Source organism: Aspergillus aculeatus, assembly GCF_001890905.1.
Source record: "Aspergillus aculeatus ATCC 16872 unplaced genomic scaffold ASPACscaffold_5, whole genome shotgun sequence".
Lineage (NCBI taxonomy): Eukaryota > Fungi > Ascomycota > Eurotiomycetes > Eurotiales > Aspergillaceae > Aspergillus > Aspergillus aculeatus.
The window spans coordinates 963,901-982,219 of record NW_017962980.1 but is presented as its reverse complement, the minus strand read 5'-3'; the positions used below and the strand labels follow the sequence as shown (position 1 = coordinate 982,219).

The 18,319-nt window shown below is 50.7% G+C and overlaps 5 protein-coding genes across 5 annotated transcripts; 2 read left to right on the top strand and 3 right to left on the bottom strand.

The window, feature by feature from the left end:
- Positions 1–2,603: 2,603 nt before the first annotated feature.
- ASPACDRAFT_26132 (uncharacterized protein) lies at positions 2,604–4,748 on the bottom strand (the record flags this gene model as incomplete). The annotated part of the gene is made up of 1 exon (XM_020199393.1): positions 2,604–4,748. One exon carries the CDS (start codon positions 4,746–4,748, stop codon positions 2,604–2,606), a length of 2,145 nt encoding a protein of 714 aa, XP_020057799.1.
- Positions 4,749–5,355: 607 nt separating this feature from the next.
- On the bottom strand, positions 5,356–6,708 carry ASPACDRAFT_77197 (ATP11 family protein). Its single transcript, XM_020204906.1, has 2 exons — positions 6,527–6,708; positions 5,356–6,467 (listed from the first exon to the last, which is right to left on the bottom strand). Exons 1-2 carry the CDS (start codon positions 6,700–6,702, stop codon positions 5,612–5,614), a joined length of 1,032 nt encoding a protein of 343 aa, XP_020057798.1. The 5' UTR covers positions 6,703–6,708; the 3' UTR covers positions 5,356–5,611.
- A 673-nt stretch (positions 6,709–7,381) lies between these two features.
- ASPACDRAFT_116209 (putative MFS multidrug transporter) lies at positions 7,382–9,313 on the top strand. The gene is made up of 5 exons (XM_020195967.1): positions 7,382–7,881; positions 7,946–8,059; positions 8,122–8,254; positions 8,303–8,726; positions 8,792–9,313. Exons 1-5 carry the CDS (start codon positions 7,551–7,553, stop codon positions 9,281–9,283), a joined length of 1,494 nt encoding a protein of 497 aa, XP_020057797.1. The 5' UTR covers positions 7,382–7,550; the 3' UTR covers positions 9,284–9,313.
- Positions 9,314–11,294: 1,981 nt separating this feature from the next.
- akr1 (putative aldehyde reductase (AKR1)) lies at positions 11,295–12,868 on the top strand. Its single transcript, XM_020204905.1, has 9 exons — positions 11,295–11,349; positions 11,403–11,490; positions 11,542–11,555; positions 11,606–11,690; positions 11,742–11,761; positions 11,810–11,882; positions 11,932–12,126; positions 12,186–12,314; positions 12,385–12,868. The coding sequence occupies exons 1-9, from the start codon at positions 11,303–11,305 to the stop codon at positions 12,736–12,738; spliced, it is 1,005 nt and encodes a 334-aa protein (XP_020057796.1). The 5' UTR covers positions 11,295–11,302; the 3' UTR covers positions 12,739–12,868.
- Positions 12,869–14,797: 1,929 nt separating this feature from the next.
- Positions 14,798–16,936, bottom strand: fos-1 (sensor histidine kinase/response regulator Fos-1/TcsA; the record flags this gene model as incomplete). Its single annotated transcript, XM_020199425.1, has 1 exon — positions 14,798–16,936. One exon carries the CDS (start codon positions 16,934–16,936, stop codon positions 14,798–14,800), a length of 2,139 nt encoding a protein of 712 aa, XP_020057795.1.
- Positions 16,937–18,319: the final 1,383 nt, after the last annotated feature.

The window sequence follows — 18,319 nt, the reverse complement described above, 5'->3', positions numbered from 1 at the left end:
GGTGGTGAGTAATCTAATTACTGTATATCAAAATATGTCTATTGAATATTGACTTAGAGCCACCTCCATTGAGACCATATACCCAGAATGACACGCTTTCCTGGATTCACTATGATTCATGATTCCTCTGATTCAGCCTATCCCCCTACCTACCCTAACATTGGTTCTCCGCCGTCTTACTGACTTCTTCGCCATCTCCATCTTCCTCTGTCTCCGTCTCTTCCTCGTTCTTCTACACCGTTCTTTCGCCAATCTCATATAGTCACTCAGAGTCCAATATCACATCTCCCACCGCACCTCAGCGGGTCAACCTCAGAGGGCAAGGGGGATAAAAGCACCCTCGAGCCCATCCTTAGAGATAATGAGACAACGAGAACCTCCTACACAACGCCACAGTCATTCCCTCAAGCCATAACGAGCTCAGTACCCGCCCAAAACTTTCCAGAGTCTCAAAGAGTGCAACAAAGACATTCCAACCCTTCAAGAGCGCTTATGGCAACGAGACACAAGCCAATATCTCACATCTCAACATATTTTCTTCCAAGAGATATGAGAGTTTCATCGCACATTGTGGCCGAGCAATCCGAGTGATCATAGTACTGAAACCATTGAGAACACCGATAATCCCAGTGGTGTCGCCGACGCAAACCACCAATGAGCAAACCGATGACGCCAATTCCGGCGCAAACGACGCCAACAATGCTACCGACGGTGGTGGGAATGCTTCGGGCGACAAAGACAAGCCCGATGCCAATACTGATGGAGACGGTGATGATTGGTGTTCTCCAAACCCCCAGTGAGAAAGCCTATATCGACGAGTTTGTCTCAGCGCAAGTCGAATGAGGCCCCGGAGTGATAATCGGCGATCGACGAATCTAACGCCCCTTGACGAATTTCTTTATGCATCATTCCTGGTGATCATTGACGTTTAATATCCCCCCCCCCCCTCTCCTTCTGACAAATTTCTTTCCTATGCTTTTCTTTATGCCTCATTCATCGGAAGCGACATCCTGGGTAGTTCAGCCGAGAGGTTTCGCTGCTTAGTAGTCATCGGTTGTCTCCTCCTTCCTTTTCAAGCTTCCTGTTTCCCAGCCCCGAGTTAATTTACCATCAATCAAGCAATGAGATGAACCATTTTACGAAGCTATCCTCCACCTCTGCGTAGAGAGGTTTTTCAGTACGTACGTATCCGGACATTGGAACGATGATAGTCAAGGTACCCGCTTTGGAAGACGACATAGCTTGCGCGGACAGTTCGAACCGCCAGGTTTACACTACCTTCCATAATAACATGAAAGCTTGGTATGATCAGTTCATGGTCATGCCCCTGAATACAATAGGACCCTCTGCGCCCATCGGGTCCACGGAAAGCAAAGGACAAGATAGCAGCTACAAAAGAATATTGTTCAACAGGACCTAACAGCGACGACTGGCCAATGTTCGTCATTAGGCCAAGATATCTGAATCGGTTGGCTGACATTCGACAAGATGTCAATCAATAGGAAATCGGAAACTCCAGTGGGAGGGTTCTTCTTTTGTATTGCTTATCAAAGTTTGCATGGCTGCACGTACTACGAACTCTTTGGGAGATAAATCCCGGTGGTTTGTTTCAGCGTGCCTTATTTTTTTTACTACTTGTTGATTTATTTATTTTACCAGGGCGCAGATTGTAGCAGGGGACCAGCTTCGTTCCGCATAGTATCCGGAACTACCGATCAAATAGGCGAACAATGCTCCGTCCATTCGAGAATACACCTCTTGTGCTTGAATATCCACCGGATCGTCGGTCGTCAGCCGAAATCCACCCGACCAAAATATTACATTCAAATCTGCGAGACCGATTGACATCTAAAATGCAGAAGCGGTTCTTCACGACCGAAACAAATATCAAGTCGCAATCCTGCCGCGAGTTCTACTCAGCCGAAGTCGGGCCTGAAGAAAAGCAATGAAGATATGTTATCTGTACTCCTCATGATTAAATACATACCCCCCCTGGATTCATTTAGGAAAGTGGATGTAGGGGAAGCGTCTTGTCAAATGAGGACTATATTTCAGGTCTATACTGACGGATACGAAGATATTTCTGTACTCTTTTTACATTTACGGTCATGGAGATGTTCGGGCGGAGTAGAACGCAGAACCAATCGATGCGGGAGAATAAGCAACCCATGCCTAAGTATAGATGGTAGACAGTGGGTTTACCGAGTCTCCATTGCATTCTATTGCTTGGATATTAGAATGAAATTCCATGATACTGTTCATTCGCTTTTTGCCCCCCCTATATCAAACACAGAAACATAATTCACCAATCAGCCCGCAGAACGCAACAGGATGGAAACATGAGATATGCATAAATCACGGAGGAATCCTAATAGAACAACAAAGTCATAGTAATGGTAGATATAAAAAGCACAATGGAGAGAGGGTATCGACATTCACAACAACAATCACTAACATGACATCTCAGTCCGGGCAGACTAACCGAAAGAAATCGCTGCCAGATTACACTCGCGCAGTCACAGCGACTTCAGGGTGTGACAGAAATGCCTAGATAACCTATAGCCTCAACATCATAGTCGCCACCCAAAACACACGACATTAAATCATTTCGTTTTCTTCATCTCTTCCACAACAACTACATCGCCACTACCGACGCTAGCCGATCCGTCCAAGGAAACCACTTCTTCTTCCCCGTCTTGGTCGTACTCCTCGCGAAGTCGCTGGCGCCCGCGTTCCTGCATCGAGTCCCGAATGCGGCGGTTGACCTCGCCGAGGTCATCCTTGGACTTGATGCTGAGGGGTTTGAGGAAGGTCTCGTACAAATTGAACCCAGCGCTGCGGGACCGGCTGCGTCCGTTGCGGCTGGCGCTGCGATTGCGGCTCTCGGGTTCACTAGGGGGCATACTCTTGAGGCGGGACTGGTACGTATCGTCTCCGGGATGTTCGTGGTCGATCAGTTTCTCGGACTCGAAGTCCGGGAAGATTTCAGGGGCGAAGTTGTCAATTACGTCGACAACTTTAGCAGAGAGAGCTTGACGCTCGGCGCGAAGTTTGGCGAGCGAGCTGGCGGAGCGAGGGTTGAGGGCGACGAGGAGAGGGGGCAGAGACTTGAGGACGTCAATGCCGATCTCGCCAATGCGGAGTCCGGCGAAGGAGACAGAGATCATGAGGCCGAAGAAGAAGATGGAAAAGAGCGCCAGCGGGATTGAGTCGGAAATGTAAGTCCGAGCGTTCATCCACCACGGGACGACAGAAGCGTAGAATCCATCGTGGCGGCAGTAGTGTAACCAGATGGTCACAATAACGGTGTACCAAGTGTAAAGCGCTGGAGCGAGGCCCATGGCGACCAAGATCTTCCAGCTGCCGACGACGTCACGGCCCTCAAGTTTCACGACAGAGTTGGCAAGCGCAGCACGTTGCTTTTTCACGGAGACAACCTTGGCGGTAACGAAGACGGGCCAGAAGAGAGCGACGGAGGGTAGAGTGCCAACGGCCAGGGTCAGAAGTTCGCCGACACGGTAGAGCAAGGTACCCAGAACCAGCCACCAGGGGCGGTGCTTGACGTCGCCCCATTCAACTTGGTGATCGCGAATTCCCACAGCACGAAGTCGCCGGTTGTAATCAGAGATGGCTTTCTTGAGTTGAAGTACCTTAGGTTCGTCTTTGAACTGGGTGTAGCCTTTGAGGAGACGTCTGTTGAGCTCGATTACGACCGGAAGGGGCAGCTTCATTCTGAGCGGCTTGTACAGTCGACGAGTGGCCTGAATGACCATCAATGTCTCATGGTCAGGAGCTTGTTGTGTCACGGTGGTCAATGCCTCTGTGATCGTTTCCAAGAGAGAGCCCACCGCGTTCCGCTTGGAGTTTCCACCAGCCTTGAACGCTTCAATCTGATCCGGGTGCACTTGAACAGGGTTTCCGAATTCTACCACGGCACGAGAGCGGAACTTGTTCGGATGGAAGTAGTTCATACCACACGGGATGATGGACAGCCCGCAATTGGGATCCAGCGCCAGTGTGCCCAAAGCGATAATAGCCACACCAGCCTTCAACGGGAGAAGGCTGGGGCGATCGTGACTACCACCTTCGGGGAAGATACCAATGCAGCCACCAGCAATCAGTTCGCGGTACACCGCATCGAACATTTTGCTCTGATTGATGTGGGGAGCGATCTTGAAGTTGGTTCCCTTACGCAGAGCGTCATAGAGAGGGTGGTCCTTCTCGAACGTCTTGAACGGCTTGCGCAGTCGAATCGTGTTCGCATCTATGATCTCCTCGATTGCCTGTTGCTCGGGACTCGACTTGCCTACGCGGGGGAGAATAATGGTCCCGCCCACCATGAACTGATCACTCGTAAAGTCGCAATCGCGTCCCTTGAGCAAGGTGGGGTCGTTCTCTGGGTCCGGAAGGTAGATTTCACCCTTTGCGGGCTTGACATGATCCATCGACCGCACAACGGGCAGCGCGCCCATACATCCAGCCATAGTTCCAATATAAGGTTCGCGCATAGACTTGTCGGCGATCAGGAACGAGATGCGACGGTCCGCATAGTGCTTCATGATGCGCATCAGTAGGATCGAATCCACGAATTGATTAGCATGGGGGGCGGCAACAATGATGACGGGGCCCCGCTTGGGAATCCGCCATGCACCGCGAGAGTAAACCTCGCGGAAGAAAATGTCCAGACAGAGGGTGAAAATCCACACCCCCAGGTCATATAGCCACGGGATCATGTATCTCCGAGCCATGGCTGCGTCTTGGGTTACTCGAACTTGTTGAGACCGAAAAAAGAGAAGAGTAGAGGAAAAGCAAATATCATCAATATTGCCGCGGGGTGTGCCTCGTTTCTGTATCCCTCAACTCATGACCGCGGGGTTGAAACGCTTTATCGGCCGGGGAGTGTGACGGAAGGTGACGTTGCGGCGGGTTTTCTTTTTGGGGACAGTCAGCGCGTGGGCGCGTTGATAGCAAGCAGACTGGGCGGATGAGGCGATAGTCGGACAGCTTTTCCCACTGGCGTCGACACTATGCCGCCCAAGACAGTATGCACTGCAGCTACTGAAGCACTCGTTGGTTGGAATGCAGCTGGAGATGCAGCGGCAGAAGGAAAGTTTTTGCGAAATAAATCAAGAATTGAGCGCAGAATGATGCGAATCGAACGATCTCCGGAGGAATTCGGATGTTGAAGCTAGCGTTGATTAGGTAAGTTACTCCGTCGATCTGGACCTCTCCGACCGACACAAAAACGGTTGGGACCCAACACTTGGGACAAAGAGTTGAGGAGCTTAAGATAGTAACATGTACAGTACACCTGCTGAAGATATGCTCTGGTGCCAATCAGGGTCCTCAGTGGTTGAAACTCTGGACGCGTGTTGGCTCTCCGGGGAGGCGCGCGGGGCTGCATGATGTACAGTATAGTCACGTGACATGACACCGTTACGTCTGACCGGACTCGGAAGGCGCTAGCGCCGATCCCGGCGGTTTCCCCGACTTCGAGGACGAGGACGGTCCCAGTGCTTGGCAATTCTCGCTTCAATACGAGGTGGAAATACGCTCATGACTTGACTCGACTCCTATAGTACATACACAAGTTATTCGGACCAGGGCTCATCTAAACCTTCTCAGCCTCAGCCAATAGTTCTTCAATCTTGAAATTCTGCACGTCACCCCGAGTGAACATGCGTAGCAATTCTCCCTTCCGCCCACTAGCCTGTCCACCAAAGTCATAGAATCGCTGCACGCAGCTGACCAGCCAGCTGGCATCCGTGATAGACACACCAGAGTCCGGCATCACCTGACCATGCATAAGGACCAGTCCCTTGTCGTCCGCGAGATCAAGATGGTGGGTAATGGTAGTATGCGGCTGGGCAAAGGAGCCATGCAACTTGTAGGCGGCAAGATGCGTGAAGATGATTGTGGAAGTATGGGAGTTGGCAAGTGAAGCGTGGGTGGCAGATGGAGACGGGGCTGATGCCGGGGGGTGGAAGGCCCACTGGAGGAAATGGATGTCTGCACCACTATTGGCATTCTCGCTGTTCTCACCCTCCGCGGCCTCGGCCTGCGTCGCATCGCGGGGCAGAGGTAGGATGAATTGAGGGTTTTGGCGCGCGGCAGACACAATGCGCTGGTATGTCTCCACAGGAATACAAGCACAGATGGAGTGTGAGTTGTTGGCGTGCCGGAGACGCCAGAGGGTTTCGATTTCCTTGGGTGGCAGGCTGCGGATCTTCTCGACGTCGAGGAAAGAATCAAGACCTTTGATTCCACCCGATTTCGCGGAGGCCGTAGCCTTCATCGCAGCCTGAGCTTGAGGGGAGGGAGGTGGCGTTGGAGGGGGAGGAGGCCCGGTGGCGGAGGGAGACGGGGTCGATGGTTCGGGGGTGATTGAGGTGGATGCTTTACGACGAAAGTCTTGGATCTTTTCCTTGTAGGCATCCTTCAGCGACTCGATGTTCTCATGGCCCTCTCTAATCATGTCAATATGAGTATCGTGATCGCAAAATTGTGAGGGTTGCCATTAACTCACTGTTGGGCTTTCTGGTCAAGCTTGGCCTTGTACCTGTCCAGCACCTGCTTGGAGTCATGGTGTGTCGCGAGGAAGCGGACATCGTGTACTTGAGCCCACCTCCTTTGCTGGTAGCGGAGGAAAGAGGTTCTGCTCCGAGATAGCGACTGAAAAGCTGATGCGCGAAAGGAGGACATTTTCCGGATTGTAGCTCTACCGCGGAGTTGGCGAGTTCAGGTTCGAAAAAGTGCCGGAGCCGACGACTCAGTTTGCGATGCTTATATAAGCACAACATACTTCAGTTATCTTTAAAGTTACTCTTTTCTTCTTTTATTCGAAGTATTAACTGCGGTACACGAATAATCAACATGGACTTCTCTAAACTGGATCTGGGTGTATATCAAGGTAAGTCTTTAGTTATAGGATTGGTGACTTGGCTCAGACGTGTGTGTGGCTTATCGTCCCCAGATTGATGTGGGTGGCCAAAGCTATTCATCGAGGAGAAACCTCAGGGCAGCACACATGCTGTACACCATCTCAACTCCCATGCTCTCGATCGTGATTCATGTGCCACCTTGGTTCAAAAAATCTGATTCTACTGACAGAGCACTCGTGTACAGCATGCACTGCTGCTTCCGATGAGCCATTTCGCCACCACTTCGGGCCCCTCCCACTTGGTTGGAGTTAGATCTGAACAATGTATATAAATCCTCAATTATGGATTATGCCCAAGCGTATCAAAATCCTTCTTCAATGCTTGATCTTGTTGACGACATGATTAAGCGCACCCCGCTCGGACGCCTATCAGTCAGCTTATGTGTTTTCCTATGCTATCTCACTCTAGTCCTCTAGATTAATCTATATATGCAAGGGTGGGCACTAATTACCAGGAGGTAGCGAGCGCCCCCTCCCCCACCAACATAACTTATCCTTCAGCTCCTTTTCATCTTTCCCCAACGTTTCCTGCTTTATCTCAATTGATTCAATTGATTGGTATTCAGTTCTTGACAAAACTGAACCCAACACTATCACTTGACTAAATTCAATGACAAACGCGTCCGATACGACAGATACTCATGATGAGCGTGCGCCTCTATTGGAGGCGAACAGAGTTCGACCGGCGTCCGCATCGAGGTCACAGAAACTGACGGTGATGATTGCAGCGTCCATACTCATTCTCACCGTGGATTTTGGATTCTACCTGACTGCCGCCCCCCAAACTAAGATATTCGAGAATATTGTCTGCCAGAACTATCTGAATACTCTAGGGAACCCCGCAGACACAATTCCAACAGAAGGAACTTGTAAGTCTGAGCCGGTGCAGAGTGAGCTGGCTCTTGTGAATGGATGGAAAGAGACATCCGATGTTTTACCAGGTATGATGACCAGCTGAATCCCATTATGCCCATACTACAATAGGCTGATGGCATTGCATCCTAGGCATTCTTCTGTCTGTTCCCTATGGTGTGTTGGCGGACCGCTGGGGGCGCAAACCGGTTCTCCTTCTTGGTCTCTTGGGGACCCTCCTCGGGGAGCTCTGGGTCCGCATCGTGTGTAAGTGGGGGGCCGGTTCCTGTCTGCATGAACTGTATTTCGGCTAAGATAATGACAAAAAGGCTTGTATTCCACGGTCCTACCACTGCGACTGGTCTGGTTGTCGGGAGTGTGGAGGCTCATTGGCGGCGGGGACATCACCCTTTCATCCATTGCTCTGGTTATGGTAGCGGACCTGTTCTCCGAGGAAGAGATGTATGTGATAGCCCTTCTATGCTGGCACGTTTACTTATTCGCCCTCAGAGCTACAGCCTTGTTCCGCTTGACCAGCACTGTGATTGTGTCTGAAGTCTTAGCCACCCCAGTCAGTGCATATCTAATGGCTCGTGATCCATGGCTGCCATTCATGCTCGGACTTGGGGTATCTACTCTCGGGTCATTGGCTGCGTTTCTCATGCCGGAAACACTGAACGATGCCAAATCTAAAATTGATCCGACGACTGTGACCAGTGAAGACGAGACACAGTCGTCTCTGAATGGAAAGATCTCAGTGAGGCAGTATATCAAGGGCAGATTCCAGGACCTCCAGGACTCTGCCAGGTTAATAATAGGCAGCCCAGCCATTGCCATCTGTCTCTTTGCCCTATTTGTCACGTCCATCAGCAAGCAATCGACGAGCCTTTTGCTGCTATATACGTCGAAACGTTTCAGTTGGAGTATTGCCGATGTAAGTGATATCATCGCCGTCACCTTCCTCTCCAACAAGCTTCGATGATCTCACAATTCCTGCAGGCTAGCCTCCTCATTTCCTTGCGCGGTATCATCATACTAGCAAACTATCTACTCATTATGCCAGGCTTGTCTTTCCTACTGATCCGGTACTTCAAACTTTCAGCTTCGCTGAAAGACCTACTCTTGGCTCAAGGAAGTAGTTTCGTCTCCGCTCTTGGATTCTTCGTCATCGCCACGGCCGCATCGCGGGCCATTCTAATTCTGGGCATTGTGCTGTTCTCTTTGGGCGCTGCCTTCGCAGTGTCATGCCGCAGCTTTGTGACCTCACTGGTCCGGCCGGACCGCGTGGGAACCCTCTATTCGTCAGCTGCAGCTATCACGTCATCTGGGATGGTGATTGCCAGTCCACTTCTGGCGTACGCGTTTCGTTTGGGTCTGCGGCTAGGGCCCGCATGGTTCGGGCTGCCATTCCTTTTGGCGGGAGGAATGTATCTTCTGGCTTCCGTCTCCCTGCTTCACTTGAGGGTACCTGACAGAGTTCACGCAGATTAAGCATAGGCCGCGCTCAACAGCGTGGCCTAGCCGACGCAGGAGTAGGAAATCTACAATGAGAAGAACCTGGCTAAGAAAACGGCCTAATGATTTAAGAATATACTGCAACTAGGAACGTAGTAGTTGGCGAGGATTTGAGTCCAGGAATAGATGGGTATGCAGGTACGGGGACAAAGCCGCATCGTTTGGTCTCCAGAAGCTCATTTTATGGCCCCGAGGGCTGAGAGACCGATCAGTTGATCGATTGCTACTGAGTAGATGAAGTCTCTCTATCGACACTTGTGGACTGCAGGACCAATGCAGGTTCCACAGTATATATGCCTGCAACCAGAAGTGTGAAAAGCACACTCTCTTCATCTCTCGCCAAAAGAAGATTAGCGGCAGGAGCCTCTTCTGTAGACCTCTCTCTTTTGTCACGGCGTATAGTCTACTAAGAGCATTCCTTTCCTGCAGCCCGGTAGGCCGTGCGTTGAAAGCATAGATACCCTTATGCACGATCTGCATTATCTCCGCATTACACCTTCAATGCCAAGCTCAGGCCAATTGACATGAAGAGCTGAGAATGATACAGACGATGTAGAACCTCGCACTTACTTTCCTTCATGTGAAGCGCGTGTCTCATCTTAATTGTCGAAAGTTACACCCGACGAGCAGAGTCATCCACCCCTGTGCGCCTTTCTCTAATCCCTCACTACTCGCTATGACATTCGACAAGCTCCAGGCTCAGGCAGTGCCAGATGGCGGGAGTCCCGCATTTTTCAAGAATCGAAGCATTGGTTCATAGGGCTGCACTAGAATGTTCGGTGCAGAAGGACCCGCATGGGCTCCAGGCTGGAATCCAGTGTCTCTCCTAATATGTAGTTCTTCTGCAGCGAGCAATCCATTGGCCGGCACACATGGATCTGTGCATCTGATTGGGGGTCTGGTGACAGTCTCTGCAGGATTGAGAGCGGTGCGATACTCAAGGTGTACCTCCTTCCAATGACCCCAATTCCAGATTATCGTGGACACTTGGGTCGCATTGAAGCTGAGCTATCTGGTTCCCAAACCCACGAACTTGTGATCTTAATATATGATTGATCTGAACCTTTAGCTCGCTCGGGTGTTGTTTCGGGATATTAACCGAGAGTTTGAAACGACATAGCTGGAGTATAAACTGGTCGACCCGAACGGGTAATTCTCCGAGCGGGGGACGAGGGACTTCCGGTGGAGGGGTTGACCCGAAGGTGTTACTCTGTATCCTCCCCCACGTTTTCGCTTCCGCAAGAGCCAGATTTCCCCTCATGTGGACGGAGGAAAGTGGAGGCTATTTTGACTGTTCTCGGTCCCAGACTGGAGGACCCCAATTTCTCCGGCGCTTAACCCAATAGAGTATGGTGTTGTGGCTGTCGTCTCCACCAATCGATGGTCCAACTGAAGGGGAAAGAAGCCGGAGGAATCTTTTTCTAAGTTCTCTTGTTCAGCTGTCGGGATAGCCAATAGCCAAGTGACATCATGTCAAAGTACAGCGGATGTGTGTGAGTGCATGCTGCATTGCATTCCACTCACGGCTCCTGGTCCTACGAGATGCAGCTGTAGATGCGAGTCGTTGAGGACACTGCATCTCACGGAGACTGCCTACCGAAGATGAGGGTACCTGCTTTGTCTGGACCGGAGTAGAGAAGTCCTGTCAACAATTCCTGTATCCAAAAATGGTTGCACTGGTGAACCTGAGGCCATCCCACGCGCTTGGCCCCACCGAAGGGTATTGATTGACTATTGAGAGTCTGAGACCGACTGGCGGGGTAAAACATACTACTTTCTTTCTACTGTGTAGATGTCGTGACGGCTCGCTCCCCCACCTCTTCCCTCTCTTTCCCCCCACTCAAGCTCCTCTCGTATTTCTTTCGCAACCTCCTCCTCTTCTTCCTGTTTTTTTCTCCTTCTCTCTTCTTCTTCTTCTTCCTCAATTCCCCTGAACCATTCTTCTCTCCTTATTCTTTCTCTCCACGTCCATTAATCATATTCTCCTCATTCACAATGTCTCTCGGAAAGAAGGTCACTCTCAGCTCCGGCCACGAGATCCCGTAAGTTCCTCGCCTACTTAACATCCGAGACACATTTACTCACCTCTCCCCAGCCAGCTGGGATTTGGCACCTGGCAGTCCGCCCCCGGTCAGGTCGGTGAGGCCGTCTACCACGCCCTCAAGGCCGGTTACCGTCACTTGGTAGGTTTTCAAAGCACCATTTGCATGGAACCAAAAGCTAACACGATCTAGGACTTGGCCACCATGTAAGCCATTCAAAACAACCAAATCACTCATCCAGACTGACAATCCCCAGCTACCAGAACCAGCGCGAGGTTGCCCAGGGTATCAAGCGCGCCTTCCAGGACATCCCCGGCCTCAAGCGTGAGGACATCTTCATCGTGCGTATAACCTTACCTTGACACCGGCGTATATGTTCTAACTCGCCCCAGACCTCCAAGCTCTGGAACAGGTTAGTCTGAGCAACTCGTCATGCTCGATCCCCACTAACTCCCCGCAGCCAGCACCACCCCGACGATGTCGAGAAGGCCCTGGACGAGTGTCTAGCTGAGCTCGAGCTCGACTACCTCGATGTAGGACGATGACACCCTTGGTTGGCTATGCAATCGCTAATAGCCCCAGCTCTACCTGGTCCACTGGCCCGTCTCCTTCTCCCGCGGCAACGACTACTTCCCTCTGGTTGAGAACAGCAGCGTCGAGGGCGGTGACGTTGCCATCAACGACGAGATCTCCATTGTCGACACCTGGAGAGCCGTGACCAAGCTCCCCAAGAGCAAGGCCCGCACCGTTGGTGTTTCCAACCACATGGTCGAGCACGTAAGAATTGGTCCTACCTTCCAAAGATGACCGAACAAGATTTCTAACTTCTGCAACAGCTCGAGGCCATCATCAACGCCACCGGTGTTGTCCCCGCCGTCAACCAGATCGAGCGCCACCCCGTCCTGCAGAGCACCGAGCTGATTGAGTACGCCAAGAAGAAGAACATCCACATCACCGCCTACTCCGTACGTTGGCTTCGGCTTTTCCCATACCTCAGGCTAGTTCCCCAAGCTAATCATACATGAAATCCATCAGGCCTTCGGTAACAACGGCTTCGGCGTTCCCCTCCTCGTCACCCGCCCCGAAGTCAAGGAAGTCGCCGAGTCCGCCTCGCAGCGCCTCGGCAAGACCGTCACCCCCGCCCAGGTCATCCTCGCCTGGTCCCAGGTCGGTGGCCACAGTGTCATCCCCAAGTCGGTCACTCCCTCGCGCATCGCCGAGAACTTCCAGGAGGTGGAACTCACCCCCGAGGAGGTCGAGAAGGTCTCCGCTCTGGGCAAGGACCGCAGACGCTACAACACCCCTTATATCGCCAACGTGCCCCGCTGGGATATCAACATCTTCGGTGAGGAGGAGGAGAAGCCTGCTTCCCACAAGGTTGTTGTTTAAATGTGCTGGTCACTTATTTTCTGATGAATGGTTGGGAGGGGAGAAAAGAAGAACTAAACCAAAACCCGCCCAATATGATGTGATATGTGTATAAATGAACCGAGGTGGATAGATTGAATAGAAGTTTTCCTTCCACTGTTCCCTTGTCGCTTTTCTCTCTAAGTATATGCTTGAAAAATCAGGTTGCAAAGTACTAAGACTCTGGAGTAGAACAAATGCCCGAGGCATCTCCTACTACGGCTGTTGACATACCTGTGCGGACTCGCAGGATCACCAAGCGGAGACTGACTACGGTAGAAAAATGAGAAACACGCCCTCGGGTGGTTGCTCGGTCGGTTCAAGTTGGTTGGCACTCGAAGTACCTACTACCTAGTAGGTAGTTTATTCTGCTCCCAGCCCAGGTTGTGTAGGTATGCAACAGTACAGTACTTACTGTATCGATAGATTCTTCCATTGGATGGAACTACTTCTTTCCGCACAGAAATCGAGAGTCGGTGCCAGGTGCATAGATACTAGTAAGTATTCACATCACCCCTTTCTCGGAAGGTGAGATCCCCATCCATATTTTCCCATTTAACATCTACTTGCCTTGCCTTTACGTCTAGTTATGGATCCCCTTCCCCTCCGACTACTTTCTACCACCCACCACACGTACAGACACTACTGACACCAGTGTTTCAAGTTCCATCACCCAATGGGGAAACAAAGCTTTGAGATGCGATGGATGTTACAATTGAAACAAAACTGAAAAGTAGCATCACCCACAAAGACCCAGGAAGATGAATGCCTATCGAAGTATGCAACTCCCGCTCGGCGTTTCTACTACAGTAGATTACAGTACCTACCAGTTTGTGCTGTGGCTCCGGTGAACTAATCATCCCCTACCATCCAGACAAGACAGGAGCAATTGGGGAAATTTCCAGTCAGGTGACCGTTCGACCGCCTCCACCAGTTCATATGCTCGTAGGAAGATACCCCCCCACGTGGTTCTAAATCTGATGCAGCCCGGCTGGTGGAAAGCTTGTGGGAAAGGGATCCATGATTCTGAATACTGTTTTCAAGTATATTGGATGTTATTATCGGAAGATTATTACCTTCGTTATCATTAGTGTCCTGTTATTACTCAAGATCAGAGTCAAGGGGGGGCCAAGGGGGGACCGGGGGCCCACTTGACTTCTCCAAAGTCCCGTTGTCCACCCCCCATCTGGATTAAGGTAGTGGATCATCGGGTGTGGCGCTTTGTTGGGTTTTGTTGAACGAGTCGTGGGAACTAGACTACGTGAAAGGGATGTGAGTTAGTCCGGTTGTGGGGACTTGGGATCGGTCGTTTCTATTTAGGACTGATGCCGATGCCGCGTAGGAGGTCATAGGGCTCCAATGTGGGGGAGATTCATTGGCTGGAAGTATGGTACAGTGTGCTTTCTGTACTGGGGAAGTGAGAATTCAAAGTCATTTGTTCAACCTATTGACCGGCAATGAGGTTTCGATCACGCAAATGTATCATTATTGTTAGATGAACACAATGTGGAGTACAGTAAGTATGTATGTTACTTCTTGTGTAAAGTCTTGATTATGGCCAGTCGGGGAGTATGTATATGCCCCGCTTGCAAGGTGTCATCACCGGACACGTTCGGGGCCAAGGATCAGTCATGGTCAGTCATGCATGCAGCATGCATGCCTTTCATGGCAGCGCTCCAGCGCTCACGGAAGTGTTTGCTCGCAAGGTGATACTTGTGGTATGAGCTGGTCATTACTCATCAATTTATCATGTCTGTCTAGTTGCTTCATGCAGCAACATTGCAACGACAGCGTTGCTGGTAGACAGTGGAAACGGCAATTAAGGGAGCGAGGAGCGAGAAGCTCTCACGCCGTGGCCGTGGAAACCTCAGGGGAAGGGTTCTTGTCTGGGCTGCTGCTTCGCTGGAGTGCAACCATGAACTGAGACAAGCCCTTCGCGCATATTCGCAGGTGCCATGTCTAAAGCGATGGGATTAGCTGCGCGCTTGTTGGGAAGGACAGCAGGTCAAAACAACAGCATAGTAAACTTGTCGACATCTTATCAAGTGCCCATCCATTTCCAGAGCAGCCGCGTGAGCTGTTTGCGATGGATCGGCTTGCCGATGTAATCACTCATGCCCTTGGCCATGTACATCTCCGCGTCACCCTTGAGCGCGTTTCCGGTGAGCGCGATGATCGGGACGTCCAAGCCCATTTGCCGGATCTGTTGAGTGGCCTCGACACCATCAAGGATCGGCATGTTGATATCCATGAGGATTAGGTTGTAAGCAAATGGTTGTTGCTTCACCAGTCGTACTGCTTCCGCTCCATCCCATGCAGCATCAACCCGCGCAAAGCCCATGCTTTTGAGAAGCTTGAGCATGACCATTTGATTCACCAGGTTGTCCTCAACAAGCAGCACGTACTTCTGGGGTGCAAGAGCCTTAATCTTGGCTTCGACATCCTCGACATTTTCCACAAGAGGACTGAAAGTCCTCAATGGTAGCTTGATATCCACCCGACGCATCTTCGTCGTCATCCAGAACACACTGCCACGGCCTTCGGGATTCGGTCGGAATCCCACGCTACCGTCCATAAGCTCTGCCAAGCTCTTGCAAATTGACAGACCAAGACCTGTGCCCTGATATCTTCTCGTGTTCGAGTCAGCAAAGCGAGTGAACGGCGTGAACAGAGAGCTATGCGCATCCTCTGGGACTCCCACTCCCGTGTCGAAGACTTCCGTGGTGACGTTGAATACAGTCGGATCGGCCAGGTCTTCAGCGAAAGAGGTGTAAATCTTAACATATCCGCTATCGGTAAATTTGACTGCATTTCCCACCAGATTCTGGAGTACTTGACGATATCGCAGTGGGTCACCTTCAACCTGCAAAGGAAAGCCCGGGGTGATGTAACTGCTCAGCTCCACGTCGGGCTTTAAAGTGCTTTTGCAATTGCGCACAACAGCCCCGGTGACATTGTCGATACTGAACGCATCAGGATGTAATGAGAAAGAGCCAGACGACAATTTCGAGTAATCCAGGACATCATTGATGACCTGCAGTAGAAGCGAAGTCGAGTCCTCGATAATAGCAGCGTACTCACGCTGACGCTCGGTCAAGCCCGCTTCCATGAGTGTTGTGAGCGCGAGAAGCATTCCATTCATGGGTGTACGGATTTCGTGACTCATGTTGGCCAAGAAGTCGGTCTTCAGCTTGGATGACTCCTCGAAAGCCGCGATCATGCGTGCCTCCGCCGCATTGCGCTCGGTCAAATCACGCGTGACCTTGGTGAAACCAATGTGCCGGCCGAACTCATACATCGGAGTGATCAAAACGTTGGCCCAGAATCGCGATCCATCTTTCCGGTACCGCCAACCTTCGTCTTCAACCTTCCCCTCTCGGAGACAGACAACCAGTTCCTTTCCCGGCTTGTCAGCAAGTCGGTCTTCCTTCCCGTAAAATGTGGAAAAGTGCTTTCCGATAATGTCCCGGGCGCTGTATCCTTTTAATATGGCGGCACCGGAATTCCACGTCACAATATTGCCCCGCGTGTCCAGCATGAAGATGGCGTAATCCTTGACAGTGTCCAGCAGCACCTTGTAAGTATCATTAACATAGGAATGGTGATTATTGGTAGGGTGGGAGAATTTCTTGACTATGGAGTGCGCTTCGAGTACCATGTAGAGTAAAGTGCTCTTCTCGTAAATCGGTGTTATGCGAAGTGAGTAGTACGAGTTCGGTTCGTCCAAGTGGATGTTGTCGACCAGTTGTATGTCCCGCGACGTGATTGCTGCTCGGAGCGCACCATACAATGTGGCGATATCGAGGGCTGGAATGACACGGGGACAGATATCGCAGATGAAGCTGTCAAGTACCACATCCCTGGACAAGCCTGCAAAAGACAGATGTGAATCCGAGACCTCCACGACCTGCAAAGAAGCGTCCAACACTACGGTCGGGGTAGGCGTGAGTCGATAGATGCGACTCAGAGCATGGTCGAGCGGCTGCTGATTTACGACGCTGTCCGCGCGCTGGGCGACATCAATCTGCGACGGTTTCGATGATTCTTCGCGGAGTTTCATGTGGTTTAGTTCGTCATCTTCATCCTCATCTGGGGGAGTTGTGACCATGGCGAAATTGAGTGGTGGTGCTTGGTTCTTGTTCTCGATGTCGAGGCGAAAGAGCCGCTTGTTGAGATCCATGCTGAACCACACATGGATGAACAGCGGCTATTTGTAGGAAGAGAGGACGAGGGGGAGGGGAGTAGAAAGAGAGGAGAGAGGGATTTGAGGCGACAATGGGGGAGGGAATTGAAACAAGACAGGTGATTACAACAACGTATAGAAGAAAAAGAGCAAATGGGGTGTAAAGGCAGAAGAGATGAGTGAAAGGGAAGAGAGAGAGGGTAAAGAAGAAGGGCGAGGCGGCGAAAGTGGCTTATAGAGACAGATGGAAAGAGAAGTGGGTACGGTGGGGATGGCAAACCAAAGGATCCTCTGCTTCCGACTACTTGCGTTCGTAGGGAAAAGAGAGGGGCAAGGGGAGACAAAAAAAAAAGGAAAATCAGAAAAGAGAATCGATGAAGAAGAAACAGAATAGAGGTTAATCTGGGAATGGACGGAGTGGATAGGAACCAGAGAGTCGAGAGAGAGTCGAGTCGTAGGTAGGTAGACAAGAAAAGAGAGGAAGAGAGTCGAGGCAAGGTAAGGGTAAGGAAGGGTAAGGTGGGTTTCAAGGTTAGAAGGAATAGACACAGACAAACTACACCACCGACGTCAACAGTGAGCCGTCAGAAGACCGGTTCGACCAACCACTGGACGGAAGCGAAGCCCGACAGCCGCGGGGGAGAAATTAGTAAGATCCTGACTAAGTCTGGCCCTTTTTGAATAGGGAAAGTAACTACTAAGAAGGTAGTATTTAGTTATGGTGGTAGCAGTGATGGTCGGTAGACAGCTGGTGCAGTGTGGTAGGCAAACAAGCAGGAAGAGTAGGTAAGTAAAAGTAAGTCGATCAGCCGCCAGTCCGTGGATCCTTTTAGTGTAGTATACGAGAACACGAATGAAGAGGAGTAGAAAAAGCAGCGATGATGATGATGACGAGGAGAATGATGATTGAATGGTACTCCCCATACACCAGTTAGAGAATAATAACAGAAATCATGCAATCACTACCTATATGAGGCGCAAAAAAAAAGAGCACTAGCCCCCAGTATTATATCAATTGTCAATTATCAATTATGCAATCAATCAATCAGCCAATCAGTCAATCAGTCAATTTTATCGATCGGGAATGTTGCCCTTGACTTCTCGCCTGTTTTAACCCGTGGTGATTTGCCCTGGACGCCTCATTCTTTATATTGGATCATGATCAATGAATGGTTCTCGGTAAGCCAACACAAAAAACCATTCCAAGAAAATATAAAAAAATAAAATAGAATGGAGAGATGAGTTTACATGGAATAAGATAAGAAAATAGAAAAGAAGAGAATAGAAATGCCCCAGTGTAATGATACGGTGAGGAGAAAGAAAATAGGCCACCACCCGTCTGCAAAAGGGAGGAGGGGGCAAAAAAATGGATAATGGATA

Excerpts from the sequence above, each read along its gene's own strand:
- akr1 (XM_020204905.1), top strand. The coding sequence starts at position 11,303 with ATGTCTCTCGGAAAGAAGGTCACTCTCAGCTCCGGCCACGAGATCCC. Across the intron at positions 11,350-11,402 it reads AGCTCCGGCCACGAGATCCC|CCAGCTGGGATTTGGCACCT; the intron begins GTAAGTTCCTCG and ends ACCTCTCCCCAG. Across the intron at positions 12,315-12,384 it reads TCCACATCACCGCCTACTCC|GCCTTCGGTAACAACGGCTT; the intron begins GTACGTTGGCTT and ends GAAATCCATCAG.
- ASPACDRAFT_77197 (XM_020204906.1), bottom strand. The coding sequence starts at position 6,702 with ATGTCCTCCTTTCGCGCATCAGCTTTTCAGTCGCTATCTCGGAGCAGA. Across the intron at positions 6,468-6,526 it reads CTTGACCAGAAAGCCCAACA|AGAGGGCCATGAGAACATCG; the intron begins GTGAGTTAATGG and ends TGACATGATTAG.
- ASPACDRAFT_116209 (XM_020195967.1), top strand. The coding sequence starts at position 7,551 with ATGACAAACGCGTCCGATACGACAGATACTCATGATGAGCGTGCGCCT. Across the intron at positions 7,882-7,945 it reads GACATCCGATGTTTTACCAG|GCATTCTTCTGTCTGTTCCC; the intron begins GTATGATGACCA and ends ATTGCATCCTAG. Across the intron at positions 8,060-8,121 it reads GCTCTGGGTCCGCATCGTGT|GCTTGTATTCCACGGTCCTA; the intron begins GTAAGTGGGGGG and ends AATGACAAAAAG.